Source organism: Myotis yumanensis, unplaced genomic scaffold (genome assembly GCF_028538775.1).
Source record: "Myotis yumanensis isolate MYYU_CA2020_CCGP unplaced genomic scaffold, mMyoYum1.0.hap1 SCAF_1, whole genome shotgun sequence".
Lineage (NCBI taxonomy): Eukaryota > Metazoa > Chordata > Mammalia > Chiroptera > Vespertilionidae > Myotis > Myotis yumanensis.
The window spans coordinates 231,267,691-231,287,915 of record NW_027223752.1 but is presented as its reverse complement, the minus strand read 5'-3'; the positions used below and the strand labels follow the sequence as shown (position 1 = coordinate 231,287,915).

The following is a 20,225-nucleotide window of genomic DNA, read 5'->3' as shown; positions in this document are numbered from 1 at the left end:
TACAATAAAGAGGTAATATGCAAATTGACCATCACTCCAACACACAAGATGGTGGCCCCCAGGTGGACACAAGATGGCTACCACAAGATGGCCAGCAGGGGAGGGCAGTTGGGGGCGACCAGGCCTGCAGGGGAGGGCAGTTAGGGTCAAGGCTGGCAGGGGAGGGCAGTTAGGGACAACCATGCTGGCAAGGGAGGGAAGTTAGGAGTGACCAGGCCTGCAAAGGAGGGCAGTTGGGGGCGACTAGGCCTGCAGGGGAGGGCAGTTAGGGGCGACCAGGTTGGCAGGGGAGGACAGCTGGGGGTGACTAGGCCTGCAGGGGAGGGCAGTTAGGGGCAACCAGGCTGGTAGGGGAGGGCTGTTAGGGGTGACCAGGCCGGCAGGGGAGGGCAGTTAGGGGCAATTGGGCCAGCAGGGGAGTGTTAGGGGGTGATCAGGCTGCCAGGCAGAAGCGGTTAAGGGCAATCAGGCAGGTGAGCAGTTGGGAGCCAGCAGTCCTGGATTGTGAGAGGGATGTCCCATATTGGAAAGGGTGCAGGCTGGGCTGAGGGACAACCCCCTTCCCCCTGTGCATGAATTTTGTGCACTGGGCCTCCAGTCCTATATAATAAAAGGGTAATATGCAAATAGACTGGACAGCAGAACAACCGAACAACCAACCAAAGCATAATATGCTAATGATATGCTAAGGCTGCACTCTCTATAATGTGCACTGACCACCAGGGGGCAGACAGTGGACCAGTCGACCAGTCAGTATAACGTGCACCAGGGGGCAGATGCTCCCACCGGTAGGTTAGCTTGCTGCTGGGGTCTGGCCAATCAGGACTAAGTGAGATGCGCTGGACACGCCCTGGAGTCCCCCCACTGGTCCCTCCCAGCCCGATCGTGCACAGGTGGGGTCCCTCAGACTGGCCTGCACCCTCTCACAATCTGGGACCCCTTGGGGGATGTCAGAGAGCCGGTTTCAGCCCATTCCTGCAAGTCACTCCCCTTGGGAATGCACCAGATGCAGGGCTCATGGCTGGTGAGTGCTGCTGTGGCAGCGTGAGCCTCTCCCTATCGGGACTGATTGGGTGCGAGCTCACGGCAGGCATAGTGGGGCCGGGATGAGCAGGAGCTGCAGGTAGGAGCTGCAGGCGGTGTTGGACTGCGGGTTTTGGCCTGATCCCTGTAAGCCACCCAGAGGGACCCCACCCATGCACAAATTCGTGCACTGGGCCTCTAGTCTAGTATATAAAAATGAAACTTACAAAATAGACTGACCAGAATGTGATCATCTTTGGCTTATAGGTATTTACCAGAGTTCTTTTAACAGTGAATCTTTATAAGGCACTTGCAATTTTGATGACTCTAACTTAATTTATATACAAGAATAAATCTAGTTTGTAAGTTAAATTACATTTTTATAGTCATTGCATTCTTTCTGGAAATATCACAGTAAATAAAGAGAAACCCTAGTAGGAAACTATGTAGAGCAATATTTTCTAGTTTTGTTCCGCAGTAGGATATAAAAAGTTATCATAAACATAAAGATTGGAGAATACAGTCTAACAAGCTAATGGGGCACTCACTGTGATTTGAGAAGCACAGGGAAGAGAACAGAGCATTTCTCAGTGTTGTTATACCATGGGATCCTTTGTACACAGAACACCTTGGGGGACTAGTATTTTTTGAAACACATCTTTGGAATGCTTGTGGAGCCAACTAGATTAGGGTGACTGTGAACCATTTGGAAACTATTTTCCAATCATAATGAAATTTAGAAAGTCACCTATTCTAGCTTCATAGTTTTTCCATTAAATTATGATACTGAATAATGGCATATGAAGAAACTCTGAACTTTAAATTGTATTAAAAATGTTTAAGAATATTTTGTGTCAATGCCTCAATCATACAAATTTAAAAGAAAATCTTGAGTCAGGATTCAAAAAATGTGGTAAAATGTTCAAAAGCAAGACCAGAGGATGTATGGTTGATTAGTCTGGGTTTCAGCTTGTTGAAGAATATACTGTTAATTAAAATCACCTATCAGTTATATATCTGTGTGAAAAACAGCATTTGAAAAGAAAAATGTATACTCAGTCATTTTTGAGGGTAGATGACAAAAAGGAAAAGCTGACAAACTGAACATTTTCCAGTCATCTCAGAATGCAATTCAAAGTGTCACCTTGAATTCTGAACTTTTATGGGGAAATTCAACATTTTAGAATGAGAACCATGAATTTAGTAGCTTTAAGTCCATATCAATTTTAAAATTTATTCTAGTTTTAAAATTTCCTCAGAGGTGTCCAAAGTCAGTTTATTTATATCCACATATCTATCAATTAGGAAGAGGCAACACATTTGCTTTGGGAACTCAAAAGAAAATAACTGAAATTAAAAAAGACTACATTATTATTTCCAATAGTCATACTCCATTAGCACCTCAGAAATCATGTCTTGTAATTAGCGCTTCACGTACACCATTTTGTGGTCCCCCCTCAAATATATACTGCATGCTACTAGAAAAGACTCTTTAGAATTACACCTTGATCATATAGTTTCTCATTATTCACTGAATGAATTCTTGGCTTGATCTCTTTGTCCTTCTATTATACCCACTTGGTGGTCCCAATAACTATCAAACCTAAGGGTCCATCTTTCTCCATGCTTACACTCTGGCTGCAGAGATAAAATCACAAAACTGTTCAATCCTGTTATTTCTTGAGACAGTATTTTTAATCTTATCCACATTATCAACATCCATTATAGAACTCTTGATTCATAGAAAATAGACTCAAATATCCTCAATATTTTGCCTATCCTATATAATAAAAGCCTAATATGCTAAGTGTCTGGTTATCCGTTCAACCAATCAAAGCGTAACATGCTAAGACCACCCAACTGCTTGCTATGATGTGCACTGACCACCAGGGGGCAAGACGCTCCAACCAGTAGGTTAGCTTGCTGCTGGGGTCTGGCCGATTGGGACTGAGCGAGATGGGCTGGACATGCCTTGGAGCCCTCCTGTGGTCCCTCCCCGGCTGGCCAACCTCCACATCCCTCCCCAGCTGGCCAGCCCTGATAGGCTCCAATCGGGACTGGGCAAGACAGGGCCGGACACGCCCTGAAGCCCCTCCCGTGGTCCCTCTCTGGCCCCGATCATGCACCGGTGGGGTCCCTTGGCCTGGCCTGTGCCCTCTCCCAATCCGGGACCCCTCGGGGGATGTCGGAGAGCTGATTTCAGCCTGATCTTGCAGGCCAGGCCGAGGGACCCCACTGGTGCATGAATTCGTGTGCCGAGCCTTTAGTGAATTTATAAAGTGATTTGTGTCCTCATATATACCCCACTCTTCTTATGTTTTAGGAAAGAAGTGACCCTTATGGCCAAGGCTAATCTCGTTAATGATGCCTCATAACATCCAATAATCAACTCAGGGGCTTCATCCCAACTTTCACTGCTTGCCATCTCATTTTTGTATCTTCAACCTTTCATTTTCCACTGATCTTCCTATTAGCATTTGACATTTTTTAAAAACCTGCCTTAAACAGGGCTTCCCTTTCATTACCTCCCTATGTCCTCTCCAATCATAACCCATTTATAGTTTCTGTGCTAATTCCCTTCATTTCTTCTTCCTGCATGTACTCAATCATTAGGTTCCTTGCTCTGTTAGCCCACCAAAACTGCTCCCTCCCAAGTCAACTATAATTGATCTGTTATCAACAGTCCACACTGCTATTTTCTCCACTGTTGTGACATATTTCCTTTTCATCGCCCTCCCCTGGTTTCCTCTCACCTCCTGACTAATCTAATCAGTCTATTGTACACATCTTTTCTTTTCTCCATATTTTGGGGCTCTGAGATCCTAGGCTCTTCTCATTTCACCTGAATGATCTCTCCCACTCTCATGGCTTAGATGACTTGTTGATACCCAAATCTTTATCTCTAGCTCAGACTTCTCTCCTGAGCAAAAAGGCCCTATTAACTAATAGCTTTCTAAACACCTTTTCTTGGATATCTCACCGAATACCTCAAATTCCTTATGTCTAAAACTGAATACCCTGAGTGTTCTTATACCTCAGTGCAATTACTATAATTTGTCCAGATACTTAAGCCAAAAACCTGGATGTCATCCTTTATTCCTCTACTTTCTAAGATGTATTGATTCTACTTCACAGAACTTTCTCTCAAATACATCTATTCTTCTCCATTAATGTCACTATTAGGGCTCAAATTTTTTTTTTTTTTTTTATGAACGTACAATTTGGATGAAGCTTCCCTAGGTAGCTTTATCTTTTGCCATTTTCCCATTCACCCCCTGCCCCATCCTTAATCCCTATTTTATGATTCAGCTATTTGGACAAAATTATTTAGTGTTCCAAACAAGCCTTTTTGTCACCCTGATTTTCCACAAGCATTTTGCTCTGCTGAGACACTCTCCCAACTTCTTTCTACTACCTTGGCACCCTTCCAATCTCAGCTTAGATATAACCATATAGGAATCCTTGCCCAATTCTCCAAACCTGGGTTCAATTTCCCTCCCATGTGCTCCTACAATGCACCTCCCCCTGCAATCATAGCACTCATCTTTCCACTGGAGTTGCCTATTCACTGTTCCCCAAGAGATGATGAGCTCCGTGAAAGAAAGAACAAACCATGACTTTAACCCTTTAACCATTAAAACATATACTATCCCTCCTAAAACATAAAATACACTGTATTTGTTGGATAAATAAATGATGTCAGTCTTGTTTATCTACTTAAGTAGAAAGAGAACTTTTTGAACCTGCTACATGCCTAAGAGCATAGTGTGGCATTCATTAAATATTGAACTAAGAATAGAATGGAATTGTATTTCTTCTTCCTCCTTTCCACGTCTACAAATATATAGCAATACAAATATAGTAAAGTATAAATCTTAAAACTCCTATGTATTAAACTATATCTGAACAGTTAATTTTGAAATGTACAAAAATAAGACATTCATTCATGGTAGAAGCAAAACTTTCCATCAATAGAAATAGTCTATAATACATTATATACACTGAACTAGAATCTTTCTAGAAAAGTCCTATTGTTAAAAGTCTCTCAAGTCTCCACTCACTAATTATTCTATGAAAAGAAGAACACATATAAAACTAATAATGAATTTTAGTGTCATTTCCAAAAAGGCAAAAAGAAATATGAAATACCAAGTATCATGAGAAAAAAAATATTTCAAGAAACATTTAAAAATTAGATAAATATAACAAATATTGTGTCAAATACAACTCTACAAAAATGTCTGATTAAAAAAAGAATGTTAAAAAATAAAGAAGGAAAGTTATCAGTAAAGGATAAATAAAACTTTAAGCAGAACAGGAAAATAGTACTAATAATTTTTAAAATGTAAAAACAAGTCTTGCTCTAATACTAATTTTCTTTTTACATAACACAAAATGATTTTGAACTTAATTTGAAAAGTAATAATTAGGCATCTTCCATCTTATTTTTCTAGGGTAACCTAATATTTAGTGCAATGAAGAATCATATTAAAATAAATTTTATACTTAGACCTTAGAAAGATACAATGGCTAAGAAGCTGAAAGGACAAAATACAGTTCTTTTGTAAAATGAATTAATGCAAACCACCTTTGGTAAACTCAAACAGCATGAAATGAGGATGGTATAAAGAATTAAAAACGAAACACTACTTTATTCTCCACTCATGACAGTCTTTTAAAAAGATGTGTGTATATTTTTAGGTGACTTTTTTTTTTTTAAATCACTATCAGGCTTCCCTTTTTTTCCTGACATACTATTTGTTATAATGTTATTTTTAGTTATCCTGAAGGTAGAAAACAAAGAGTATAACTTTAGATTTGATTCTTGTTTCAGAATGGGGACTAATTTTAAAATTTTAATCATTGAATTTAGTTAAAATTTTTAATCACTGCATGTTAGATATTATTGAAACAGGTATTTTAAAGTTACCTCTTTAGTTAAATAATTGACTCTAGGGGGCCAGAAAATTCAAGTTTAATTACTGCTTTTAATATTTTAATGTAAGATCTTATAGTATTTTTTTCACTTATAAAAATGTTTTAAAAGGTAAAAATAAAGTCACCAATACCTCCCCAACCCCCAGAAAAATCCCCTAAAGTATACAATGTAACAATGCAATCACATGAAAAAAATCCTTAAATTTCCAGTGTAACCTGGCACTCTTTCGTGTCAAAAAAGAAATCTACAAGCACTACCATACTTGTACTTATCTTGAATTATCAATAAGCAGAGTTAGAAGTGGCTACATTAGCAACTAGTGTTCATAGCCTATTTCTGCTAGGTTCTAAGAGTAACAGTTTCCTGAGGCACCAATGTCAGGTTAGTATAACAGAGAAAAGCATATAACTGCTTGATAAAGTAATTTCAGTTTGCATTACCTTAAAATTATCTATATATGACTTTCTCCCTAGATAGGCTATGGATTATCTCTGGAAATAAATCTTTATCTTTATATCCATGCAGTCTAGTTCAGAGTCTAATAGGAATAAATCTATTCAACAAGTTTGATTTGTTGAAAAAAAAATTTTGTTCCTTGACACTATTTAAATAAACTGAGTATTAAAGTGGTTCACAAAGCAGTACCAAAGGGCATAATGACTTAATGGTGAATGTGAGACTGATATCCTAGAATTATTATATATGTTATAGCCTTTATTAATTTAGTAATGAGACAGAGTTTTCTTTCCACATGTCTGATCTCAAAGCTATTATCAGATGATAAACATAAATTAATCTGTAGTATAGTAAGTTTTAGATTGTTACTTGGGCATATTTATCTATCAAATTGTTTTCTGTATTTTATATTAGATTATATTAGATAAAATGCAAAAGTAGATAATATAACTTTTATATTAACGGTATATGTTTAGAGGCTTTCTATGTCTCTACTAAATATATTTTAATTTGCTTGAAATACTGGACACATTATATGTGGGGAAGTGCACTGGTACATTTAGCAGCACCTAATTTCACGAGTTTCATACTAGGTGCCAAGAAATTAGGTTGTCTATATATTTTGGAAATAAATGAAAACTCAATCAGCTGTTTCTTTTCTACCCATTATCTTATACTTTACTCAAGGCACCTACAATGAAACTTTAAAATTAAGTAGAGAAAAACTTACCTACTTGGGATTTTGAATAATAGTTTGCCATTTGTCCACTGTTGCAAGACTGTCGTTTATGTCTTTTTGTTGAAATTTCTGTGGTCTTCCATGGTGGTCTTTTTCTTTTCTTCAATTTGCTAAGAACTTCAGAGCCATCAGGAGTCTTGTCATAATTAACACATTTATTTAATTTACTACTGTCAAGTTGGCCAGGAAATTTATCAGCTGCAGGACTATTTGACTGAGCATTTTCTATTTCTTTAGATTGCTTTTTAAAAGAATTTTGCCTAGCAGAATGGGATCTTAAGGTAAAGCGCTTTGATTCTTCCATATGAGTCTGATGATTATTTCCACTGTTAACAGATTCAGGTGAGTAAATGATTGTATTTAGCTTAAAAGTATTTCTGTGTTCAAGGTAGTTGATTTTTCTCAAAAATATTCTACAATCTTTTAAGGTTTTTGACCTCCAATTACTTGGACATACATTCCCTAGTCTTGGTCCCTTTTCAAAATCTTTTTGGCTGCAATCTGTTCCATTTTCCTTTGCTTCCGACTTATATTTATTCTCTAAACTAGCATGTGTTCTAACGTCAGACACTGCCACCCTCTGTTGCAAAAAGTCATTCCTGATCTCAGGTGGCAAAATAAACTGATTACCTACTGCATTTTTTCCTTGGCGTGGGATATCAGCATTTGGTCCTCCCTCAGTCTTACTAAAAAATTGGTTCTGGCAGTAAAATCTCAGGTTCCTCTTTTTAGAGATCCAATTAACTGTTCCGTGGTTGTGCAGCTTTCCCTCTCTTCTCCACCTTTCATGTCGCAACCTCTTAAACTCAGTTCTTTTGAATCTGCTTAGTGTTAAATTATTTTTCACATTTAAGAGTGGAGAGCTAACCATTTTATGCAGTATATGCAACTTCCCTGATTTTGAAGGAGAAGATAGTGCAAATTTTTTAAAGTGCTTTCGGAAGGGGCTGGTATTAAAATCAGAGTATTTGTTCCCTAATTTAATTCCTCTGGTATTTATTACTTCGAAAGGGTTTCGAGCATTTGCTTTTCTAACTAGTGAAAGAGACTGTGTTTCTGTCGTTTGCATAAACCAGGTACAGAGTTCATTCAAATCATATTTTTTCTGAAAAAGCATTTTTACAGGTGAAACTTCAAGTTCTACAAGACAGGTTTCCAAAGGGTTTGCTATTTTGAGATTATTACTTTCAGTGTCTTCCCTTTTTGTATGAACATAATTTTCAGCTTCATCTCCACTGACTTGTACCCAAGCATTTGTAATTTGCTCAAATCTATTATTTAACGCCTCTAATAAGGAATCATTCGAAGCAGAAGCAGCCCACCACCTGAGCAAAGGGTTTGATGAAATTATAGGGTCCAAAGATACTTCAGAAATGGGTATTAATTTATCTTCCAAACATTTTTTTGCATTCCTTAAATTTCTAGCTCCTGGTGTACCTTTGGGAGCTATTTTTAACCTTGACTGCCTATTTTTTTCCTTCTGACTTTTGCCTTTCTGCAAATGGAGTTTATATGATTTATGAAGCAGAGTATTTCTATAAATAAGTGAGCTAGAAGATGCTAATGAATGTAAGAAATGCAGAGATGGTTTTCGGTCCCTAATAGAATGTCTCAAAGGTATAGCAGCAACCACACTTTTTGATCCATTCTTGAATAGGTCAGCTTCAGTATGCCTTGTATCCATCTTATTGCTCTGAGAAACATACTTTTCTTCAGGCAAACTTTTTCCCAACATAGTCTCTTGTTCTAAAGGAGGTAAACAGCTGCTAATACTCACTGCTCTCTCCTGAGGTGAAATTCTATTAATAGTTACAGATATACCAGAAATTTTCACTTTTGCAGGTCTACCAGGCTTCCTAATTATTGCCAAAGGCTTCTGATTTGGTCGAACAATGCTCTTAGAAGGTTGAGGTATCACAGACTTGTTCTTGATAGGTCTAACATATTCAAAGCCCAAGATCTCACTTTCAGTTGTCAAACTTGAAATGGCACTTATTCTTTCACCCGAGTCAAGTTCAAATTCTCTAATATTTCTGAGACTATTACATTCAGTTGGAAAATCAGTAACCTTACTGTTTAAAGATGTAACATTGCTTATGCTTACACTTCCTTCAGAAACATGCCTTTTAGTTCTTCTTGACCTTCCATAAATAACAGTTACAGTAATAGTCTTTTTATAAATACCTTCCTTTACTTCTGATAGGGGAGATTCTGGGCTTTTCTTTCCAGCACTAAAGGACTCATTTTGGCAAATGGTAATGTCTGTTTGATCAGTTTTTGGTTTGGGTGGTCTTCCAATTGGTCGCTTAATCTGTTTCACAACCTGGGGACCTATTTTTTTAGGTCTACCTGGTTTTCTTTTAAAAGATGAATCAATTGCACTGTTTGAATTTTCCATAGGTTCTTCCTGTGGCTTATCGCTATTTGTATGATCGATAAACATTTCAGAAGATTCTGCTGTTTCTGTTGCACAATTTAATTTTAGTTCTTTTTGAAGGGTGTCACTACCATTAAAATTAGAACTAACATTTTCCAAGTTAGCATTTGGAATGTCCTCATTTGTTTCTGTTTTTTTTTCAATTATATGATGGTTTGGACATTTTTCAGAAGAAGGAAAATCAATGTTTGATTCAGAATTATTGACTGAAGTTAAAGTATATTTGACTCCTTCACTGCTTTTAACCTCAGATAAAAACATGAGTTTGATAGGACTAGAATAATTGGAAAAAGAGCTTTTGGTGGCTTCATATTTTGTTGGTATATTCTCAACAGAGGAAATCAAGCTACCTGTATCTAGAATAGATGACTTTTTCAGATTATCAAGTCTTTTGTTATTCAAATCTATTGGATTGCTTTGGAGATTGTTGGATACTGCCACAGATTTTGATAAACTCTGCTCTTTGCATGTCATTCTACTTACAGTAAGAGTTATATTTCCACCAGCATTTTGATCTTTACCATCAACTTCTTTCAATTTTTTGGATGCTTTATATCCTTCCAACAATGACTGATTATTCCAAGACTTCTTGGCCATATTTATTGTATCTTCCAAACGTTCCACAATAACTTGTAAATTAGAATTCATTGCAATTTTGTTTAGATCTATATTGTGTGAGCTTTCAGTTTGAATACTTTTCACCTGATCTTTTTTTTTTGTAGATTCAGAAACCTTTTTGGCCTTAGGGGATTTTTTGAGAACATAATTATTTGTTACATATATAGAATACCATCCTGGAGGCACAATATTTCGTTTAGTTCTGTTCAAATGTCCAGGAACATCACATTTCAAAGAAGTTTGAGTATTTTCTAGTTTTGAATTCTCATGATTTTGCAAAAAACTTTTTCCAGCTGCAGATTTCTCCTGTGAATTTCTTATGCTCATTTTCTCAGGAATAGTTGTTTTGAAGCTTTCTGAAAATGTGTCAAAAGCCAAGTTAGTATCTAAATTATGAAGGGGTAGTTGCAAGGACTGTAATGCATAATCTGGTGAAAATGATATTTCTGCATGATTGCTGTCTTGAAGGCTTTTAGAATTTTGTAAAGAAGGCCCTTGGCAATTATAGAATTCTTCTTTGTCTGTTGAAAGTATCACATTATTGCATACCAATTTCCTTGAAAATTTTTCACTGCATTTTTTTCTTACAAAGTTTTCATCAAGACTAGCAAGTTCTCTTTTGATCTGTAAAGCCTGCCTTCTAAACATGGGTGAATCAGGAGAGTGGTGCATCGCAAACAATGTTTCTTGACGCTTTCGAAATCTTGTCTGAATAATTTTATTTTCGAGCTTTTTATCATGTTGACTCAGTAATTCCATAAAACTGTAATCACTGGCCTTTGCATTATGCAAGAGGGAAGTTATTAAATCTCTCAGTTTTAAATCATTATCTGTATTACAATCACTGCTAGATAATTTTATAAGGTTTGTCGTATCTGTAGTTTCTATTGATTTTAATTTTTCATTAATACGATCCATTAAATCTTGAAAAATTACAGTAGTTTCACCTTTTTCATGATTTGTAGTACAATTATTGCTGCCTTCCAAGAGCAAAGAATCAGAGTTACTGGATATTTTGGTTTTATGTATTTTACCTTCATGATCATCTTTGTCATTACTTATTTCTGCTGGTGTGAGGAATGGAGGTTGGTTAATGTTTGTTTCAAGTCTGTTATTTTCTAAGGCTGAAAGCTCTGAGATGACATCTTTCAATTTTTCAAATCCTTCAGTCTGTACAGGTGATAATGGTGGGGGTGAGGGACTTCGAGATCTACAAATATCTTCAAGACTAACCGAAACATCACTGAGTACTTCCCTTGATGAAAAAGGAGTATGAAAGGCCGATTTTGAAGAGTGAATGTTTGGAAACAGTCCAGAACAGCACCTGTGAGAAGTATAACTGTTTGCAATTCCTCTATTCACTACTGTCTTAATGTGCTCAATGGTTACAGTTTGGCAAGACAAACAATGTAAATCTTTAATACAGACTGGCAGAGGCACAAAACCAGGGCTTTGTCTTTCATTTTGTAAACACCCTCTTTCTGCCAGCCTATATTCACAATGACAGAATAGACCATGTATATCATCTTCAATTACAGGCTTTTGAGATTCTGAAGACACAGTATAAGATGTATTAGAACAGCAAAGAGAAGCAGCATTCTGCTCTTGGACTAGAAATTTCAACATTGCCAAAACTTGTTGCTGGTGATGTATGCACAAAGATTCCAAAACTTTGCTTAATGCTGATTTTCCTTTTTCCATTTTAGTAGCTTCCTCTGATTTTGCATCAACAGTTGAACTAAAAATAAAAATCAAACAAAAAATGAATTACAGTAAAAATATCAATATTATAAGGAGTTATAATTTTAACAGAGTTTGAACAAAAGATATTTTGATATTGCTGGACTCCTAATTCCTATAGAGCTGCAATAATAGCATCTTGATTATTGTTTAGCAAAAATATAATGAAGCACTGATGATAATTTCCTGTGACAAGTATGAGTCAAAACAAAGCCCAAATTTTGTGATATAAAAGCTGATGATTATAGATATGACTATATTTATAGATTGTTAATGTTTAGTTCTTTGAATATATTAAGAATATTTAATGGAAAGTGCTTCACCAGGAGTTAAAATTTTTTGTAAACATTTTGTTATTTTGATAATTATCAGTCTGTATTACTGCAAATAAGAAAAATAAGATGTATGAGAAAAAGCTTATCTTTATTTAAATATATATTTTTTCAAGGTAATGAGAATAAAATTATTAATAAAAGCTTTGTCACAAGAAAAATTAAGGGATTTAGATTTCATAAATAACAAAATATCTTTTCTAAGATTAGGCTCCAGGCATTTTAACCTATTAAGAAAATAAATAATTTAAGCTATTTAAAAATGAAATCTATTTTTAATTGATTTTAAATACTAAAGTAATTACATTGAAACTAAAGGCATTACTTACCTAATTATTTAATTTCAAATGGAAAATGTCCACTTCAGAAACTAATATACATCTAATTTTAGCTAAGGCTCATTATTACTTAGCAACGAATGTAGAAAGCTAAATTTTTTTTAAAAATCCAACTACCAGCAGTAAGAAGATAAAATATATAAAAGAATTCTGTTTCAGAAAAGTATCCATTTAAATTAAACATATCACCAAACTCTACATGAAAATAGTCTCCCACTCCTGACTTGTTATATTTGTTAGTGCTAGTAGCTCCTGGTTTGTAAAAATTTAGGTTTGGAATTGGGATATGCTGATTATGAATTGCTACAGAAGAATGTATTTTATTTAATAAAGGGTTATGTTCATGTATATTAAAAATTAGAGAATTTTTCTTTTAAAATGAAAAGTGAATTTTTTTATTTCGTTCCCTAAATATCACTTAATTTGTTTCACAGTTAAGTATGCAATATTTTATCTACATTTTATAAAGATTGTTATTTGAATAGGAAAAATACCAAAGCAAATTTTGAACATTAGATCAATTTTTTTCAAGGAAAAACGACAACACTTTACTAGATTCAACCAATATTTCACTAAAACTAGCATATGATTTAACATAAAGCAGTTATCAAAGTGAGAATAGAAATGAAATTACAATAAAACTTCTTAAATCCACTGCCACCTCTAGACAGATGAAAACAGGACATGACCCCTGTAACTTTTCCTTTCTGAAAATAAATTTTCATAAGTTTTATCATGGCTGGGAGTGTAAAATGATGCAACTAACTCCCAAGATTCAATATTAGATCATTTAAAAAGTATATGTAGGGAATAAAGGCGGGAGGAAATGTTAGCTATCAAATATAAATATAAAAATAAAATTATGCTCTTTTTCAGCAAATTAAACATTATAATTTTCACATAAGCAAATGAAAACCCAGAAAAGTTCTGATAAGCACGATTCAACAGTTTCTTTAGTTATGTTATGGTCTATTAAACATATCTGTGACTAACCAGTTAAACAGAGATTTGACATGGTTCTAAAGAAAATACATTACACTTTTATTTTAAGGATTAATATGCTTGCCTAACAGTTCCTGAAATGCTTAAGTGATTTTTTTCTATTAGTAAAGCCAAGTAAAATAATAAAAACTAATGACTAGTGTTAACTATTCTGAGTTGCAATAACCTTGAAAACCACCACAAGATTTTTATATTTCTCTTCTGACATTCTAAGGATATCTATCTTTTAAAAGAGTTTCTTATTCAGTTTATTACTTCTATTAATGACATTTAAAAAATACCACAGTGGCTAGTAATTTCCACCTAATGCTATATGAAGAATAGCTTACTAAAGTTCCTAATTAGATATTCAGATTAGATTAGATTCAGTTATTATATAACTAAGTTCTCAAATCATAAAACTACACAATATGCTTGTCTTCAAAATTCTTTTCCATATTTAATGCATGTTAAAATCTCAAAACCCAATATATGAAACCTAATATAAAAAATAGTTGAATACACATACGTCTACAATCTAGAATTTATTCCCAAATGATTACATAAAGGTTCTAAGATTGTACCTTTCATAGATGCCTTTTTTTGAATGCTAAGAAAGTTTCAAACCTTTTCCTATTTGATTTAGAAACCAAAACACCCTGCCTATTCTTTCTATGTTACTATCCGTTTTGCCCATTACAAGTTTTGTTGTTGAGATAGTTTTGGAGAAAGTCAATTTCTAATATTTAATATTAATAAAATTGCTTCCTAAAATGATTAAAGAAGTCAGTGTAGTCAGTCTTTTTCTTTGCTTTTCTTTTTTTCCTTTTACTGAATGAGTAAATCAATCACACACAAACAGTGTTGTAAATTTAAGTGCAAAAGCATTGAAGTGCTTTACTACAAATTACAACCTAGAAACACGTTAACTGAACAATTAAAATTCATACAATCAGATTTAGATATATAACAACACAAAGTAGGAACAGAATTACAGTACATTACAACACAAGACAGATACATGAATTCATTAGAAAATATTGTAATAAATAATTCATGAATTATAGTGCAATTGATTTATGCATAAATATAACTAATTGCCTAACAATCAGTTTATATTAACAAAATCTGTCAAAATCAAGGCAGCACAGAGTTTTACTAAATTACTGCGACAATGAAAATACTGCAATTAAAAACAAATACAAGTATTTGTACTGTAAACTAAAAAAATCAGTCTCACTAAAGTTAGTATACAATTTAATATAAAATTGTCATTAGCTACCAGAAGTGGTTTAAACAACTTTACTGAACAGTAGTTTTCTAAAAACAGAGGCACTGTTTTTTTCTTTTCCTTCTTTTTTTTTTTAAATATAAAATACTTGAGGAACATTCAAATAAGTAGAAAGCACATAAGGTTTGCTTTCACCTTCATTAAAAGTCTGCTGAAACTGGATATTTCAGAAAATTGTCAACTGATAAATAGTAACTGGTAACTAAATTCATAAAGTACTTTGAAAGTTTAACATAAAGAACATCTTAATGGAATCACTGGGGAGAAGGGGAACCCATAAATTTCCCTGCCTTTCCTAGTTTGTATAATCAAAAGTTAACTCAATAATTAGAAACACTTTGTTTCTTTTAAAAGTCATGGGTTATTACCTATAAACTATCAAAAAATATTTAATTTACTATTTCTGACCAAAAATAAATAATACAAGTACTAAAATGCTGCAAATTAACTATAATATTACCTATAAAACTACTGATCACTGTGAAGTCAATAGCAAAATGATCCCTGATTTTATGAATCCTGTAAAGTTTTTGGTCAGGTCATCTTTTAAATGATATAAAAGAGTTCTGTTAAGTATCCCTTTACTATAAACTTCTCAATCAATTTGTTAATGTAAATATACTGTGAGGAATAAAAAAGCTCAATACAATACAAATATTATGTAATGCATTCAAGCCCCCAAATTTTTGCAAGTAAAATTCTGTATAAAGAGGTCAATAAAATTGTGTTAAAACATTACTTTATCTTTAACTTTGTTTTTTAGTGGGAAGAGGGGTAATAGATTAAATAATCCAAGTTCTGGCCCTCACAAAATATGGCTTAATTCTTTAAAAAGAAAGATGACCCTGACATCTGCTGTTTTGCAATCTATTATGTATACTTTCTTGGAAAAGAAAAGAGCGAGAGGATTCATCATACCCTACTATGCAGGTAACATTAATAGCTAAAGAGTGTTCAGTGTAGATCTAAGAGACCAAATAACTACTTGTTTAGTTCCCACTCTTCAGTTTCTTAAAACATATGTAAGCAGTTTTTAAATGTTATAGCTGAAAATCTCTTTAGTATTACATGTATATGTGATTATTAGATACACACAAACACAAGTGTAAAAACACAAGTATTTGACAAGGTGCACTTTTTTTTTTTTTTAAATTCAGCTTTTGGATTTACAAAAAGTGGCTTAGAGAAATGATTAAAACCTGAATTTTAACAGAGAAAAGGGGCACTCAGAGAATTTTGAATATATGAAGCAAATCCCCATTCTTTAAATGGAGGCACATGCTTTATAATATAATATTTTACTACTAAAACGGCATACTCCATAAAACCAACATGGATACTCTGAACCACATTTTTAAACTGCTATATAAAAATTACTGGTCTCTCTATGAGTCTGGTAAAAGTTAAAATGCACTGCCCAGCTTCTAACTACCCAATTAGTAGAGTTTACATTACTGAAAGTTCAAAACAACTTCAGTGTTAAATATCTGTAAATCTATTCAAAACCCTGAACAAACTGCAAATTTGGTTATTAGCAAAATGATAATGTTTCGCCCACCAAAATGAAATCTGTAATTCATTTTGATAAACTGAAAATGTTTTGAAATGTCACAGCAGCAAATATATTAAAGTTACACTGAGGTTTTTCAATAGTAGGAGTGTGTCACAATCCTTAAAATTTAAAGTAGTCATAACATCAACTAACCAGCACATTTAAACCAAAATTATCATTCTCAAGCTTTTTCTGTGCACATTATAAACATGCTCTAAGTTGCATTCCAACTTTCTTTTCTAACCTTACAAATTAGCTTATTTTTCAAATAAAAAACAAAATTAAATTATTTTAATAATTAAATTTAAATTACTTTTTGTTCTTAGTATTCCACCTTATATTAAAGAATTCTATAGCTGCTGGGGTTAACCATGTGTCAGTTTTTTAAAAAAAGCATATATCTTATAAACCCCAGCATCCTGCTAAATCAACTATTAAATGATAAATATTGAATTTCATTATATATATAATTTAAGGTTTTCTTTTCAATTCCTGGTGGATGCACTTGAGTGCATTTCATATTTCATAGAATGCACTACAGTGTACTAATACTGTATATATTAATTTTTCTTAGTATGGAGATAGGTCTCTATTTAAACTTTGATTGGTTGTTTGACATACTTACAATAACTGTAAGTATGTTATATTAAAATGTCTACAAACGATTAGTATCATCTTTCCATTATAAGATGGTTCAACTGAATGGCTGGAGTGGTCTTTCACCAATAAAAATGTTTCACTTGACAATTACTTGTTTTCCCACAACGCTTTATGCTATTGACTACTAAAGAAAACCTGAATCTTTTTCACCTATTTATACAAGGATTAAATACAAACTATCAGAAGTAAGCAACTATATAATCTGTCCACAGTGAAAACCCTGAATAAAACTTTTTTTCAAAAGGCATGTAAGTGGTTTTTGAACTGTAAAATTTCATGTCTCCTGTCAGAGTGAGCATCTGTATTTCCCACATGTGTGTATATAGACATACAAATACACACCTGTGCACACACACACCGCAAACACACACACACAAACACACACACATTTTCCTAACAAGTAATCTACACAGGCTTGCTGCTGTTTTTGCAGCTGCCAGTCCCTGAATCTGTCATATTATATAACCCAGTGTCTGGTAATCGGAGTTTCTTCTTCGGAGGAGTCTTCAGTGTTCCAGATCTTTCTTTTACCTTGTATTCTAAAGTGCTGTGAGGTACCCCATAAATTCCTTGTGCTTTGGAAACACTCATTTTTCCGCTCATTACCATTGCAATAGCCTCTTCCATTATTTCATGATCATATTGCCGATAACGGCCACGTTTTTTCCTGGGCTGCTTATTATCTTTTCGATCCAATCCATCTTCAGTATTTTCAGAGGTTCCATCAACTGTTCCATTTTTAGAATTAAGACACAAAGGAGAGAGGTCCCCATGTATAAAATAAGAGTCAACACTTGAGTGAGTTATGGGCCCAGAACATTCTATTTTGTTCTGTTTAGGGAGTATATTTTTCAGTTTTTGGAGAGCTGATCCTTCAAGAACGGGAGAGGTTTTGGAAACTTGATACACAACATCCAGCAGACCAGGACCATCAGGTTGTGGTTTTGAAACAGAGCTTACTCGTAGCTGAGGAATTTTTAACTGTACAGTAGGATGTGAAGTTTCATATTGTAGGCTTTCATTTTTTTCTTTAAATTGAGTAACCATTTTCTGTAGAGTTAACTGATGGAGGTAACTGGAAGCTGTTGGGAATTTTAATTCTGAGGTTTCAAGTAGATTGAGTTTACTTTTTTCTGTGCGCTCTGCTTGAGCTCTTGCCCACAAGGCTACTTTCTGCAGCACTGCACAAGTTTCTTTACTGTCTTTATATGAATAACTATCATTGAAATCTCGAGTTTTGTTTTTAAAAGATGCAGGCTTCCCTGCTGGTAAGGCTTCTAAGTGGAGAAGTAAAGTTTTTTGAGGTATGCCATAAAGTATGCCTGCTTTATTTATGTCCAGTGCTCCAGACTGAATGTCTTTCAAAGCTTTTGAGAGCAAACCATCTGCAAACTCAGCACTTCTTTCCACATAGTCCTCTCTGTTTCTGTGTAGTCTCCTGGATGGATGGAATGAAACGATGGTAAACTGATGCATGAGAGACTCTCACACAGCTATGGAAGGGGAGGGTCCACTCCTTTATTATACTCCTTGCTTAGGTAACATCACTGCTTATACACTTTTAAGTCTGTGAGATGTAGTAGTTACTCCTTATCAAAGCAAACGCTACAGTCCTGGTAGGACAATGTGTCAATCATACGGTGGCCTCAACAGGCAGACCTTCCAAGAACATAAAATCCTAATTCAGTATTTGTAAAAATATTCTCATGATGTTGCTATTCCTGACAGATGCTTGCAGAGCAACACTTAGATTTTTTACTTGTACAATTAGAGATCCATTATAAAAAAAAACCCAACCCAAATCCTAAAGGAGTTTTTGTTAGTAGAAACGTGACGTTACCACTAAACAAGTAATAAAAGAGTCAACCCCTTTAAAGGAAATTTGTAGCAGTAAGAATACTTCCAAACACAATATCTCATATTTCCACAAGACCCATTTTTCCCTAGACAAAAACTTACAATTGGAAACAAGTAGATAAGTTATATTTGGGTAAAATAATTTTAGATTTTGTAAATGTTTTTTTCTATTTCCAATGTGTCATTGTAATTTCAAAGTTTCTCAAACAGAAAGCTTAATTTACCTCATGATTCAAAACCTACTACAGCTTTAGTTTAAACAAATTACACTCTACATCTAAGATTTAAATGTGACAAAAAAGCTTTCTGTGTAGTTTGTTAATGGGAAGATGCAAGTTACAAAAAAATCCAAAAATCCAACAGAACAGCATTTCACTACTAATTACTTATTAATTTAGTAACAGATTTTAATCAAAGCATAGAAGGACTTTTTGTGGTGATTACTAGATATATTACATAGTCTGCCACCACGCCTAAAGCATAATGGAAAAAAACACAAACACTATAAACTAACTATAAGAATTAGTAAGTACAGTACTTTTAAAATTTATTGTTTTAAAAAATTAAATAGTGAAATTACATATTTCCCTTAAATTTGCCTCCTGAATATGGAATTTAAATCCTCTTTACTTGTCCTGCTTCTTAGTTTGTATTCTATGGTTAAGTTGGTAGTTCATTTTAGTAACATGAACTAAAGTTTGGTGATTGTTCTGATAACTTTTCTTTAACAGAAAGAATAAAAAAGAAAGAGAAAGGACAAAATGGAAGGTATGAGAGACAAACACTTATGAGTGACAAAGCCTCTGGAGGAAACTATATATGTCAATCTACTCAGAGTAGCATTACGAGTTCTCTGCAGAGATAATTTTATATTAATATTAAGTTATATTTCCTGGATATTGCTTACCCAGCCATTGAATTTTCAGAAGGATCACATATGGATGACTCTTCAGATTTTATGCTGATTTTCTTTGTAGAGAGATCTAACACTCCATCCCCTATAATTTTTGCAAGAGAAAAAACTTTATATTTGTAACAGATTAATGAAACAAACAGGCTATGATATAAAACCTGTTTAAAATCAACCCTTTGTCACCTTTCCCACTGTTTGCAGTGCACAGCCATCTGACTGCTCATCCATGACTGTTTCTATTCAAGGCTGCCCAGATGATGCTTTGGGAAAGTAGGAATGATGTCAATTGCACAAAAGAGAGCATAGAAAATATGATAATAAGTAAGAACAATAATTAGCATTTATTAGA

The 20,225-nt window shown here is 34.2% G+C and overlaps 1 protein-coding gene across 8 annotated transcripts in view; it reads right to left on the bottom strand.

Annotated features, from left to right (window-relative positions):
- Positions 1–20,225, bottom strand: part of LCORL (ligand dependent nuclear receptor corepressor like) — a 150,216-nt gene that overhangs the window by 11,900 nt on the left and 118,091 nt on the right. For 2 of the 8 annotated variants that reach the window (XM_070398798.1, XM_070398818.1), the window contains 2 exons: positions 19,871–19,961; positions 14,055–18,544 (listed from right to left, as the gene is read on the bottom strand). In XM_070398798.1, coding sequence (XP_070254899.1) covers positions 17,512–18,544; positions 19,871–19,961 — 1,124 coding nt within the window. In that variant the 3' untranslated portion in view covers positions 14,055–17,511. Of the gene's footprint in view, positions 1–11,246; positions 11,951–14,054; positions 18,545–19,870; positions 19,962–19,982; positions 20,137–20,225 lie in introns of those variants that run through there. The other 6 variants (XM_070398837.1, XM_070398847.1, XM_070398808.1 and 3 more) reach the window with 5 other exon arrangements.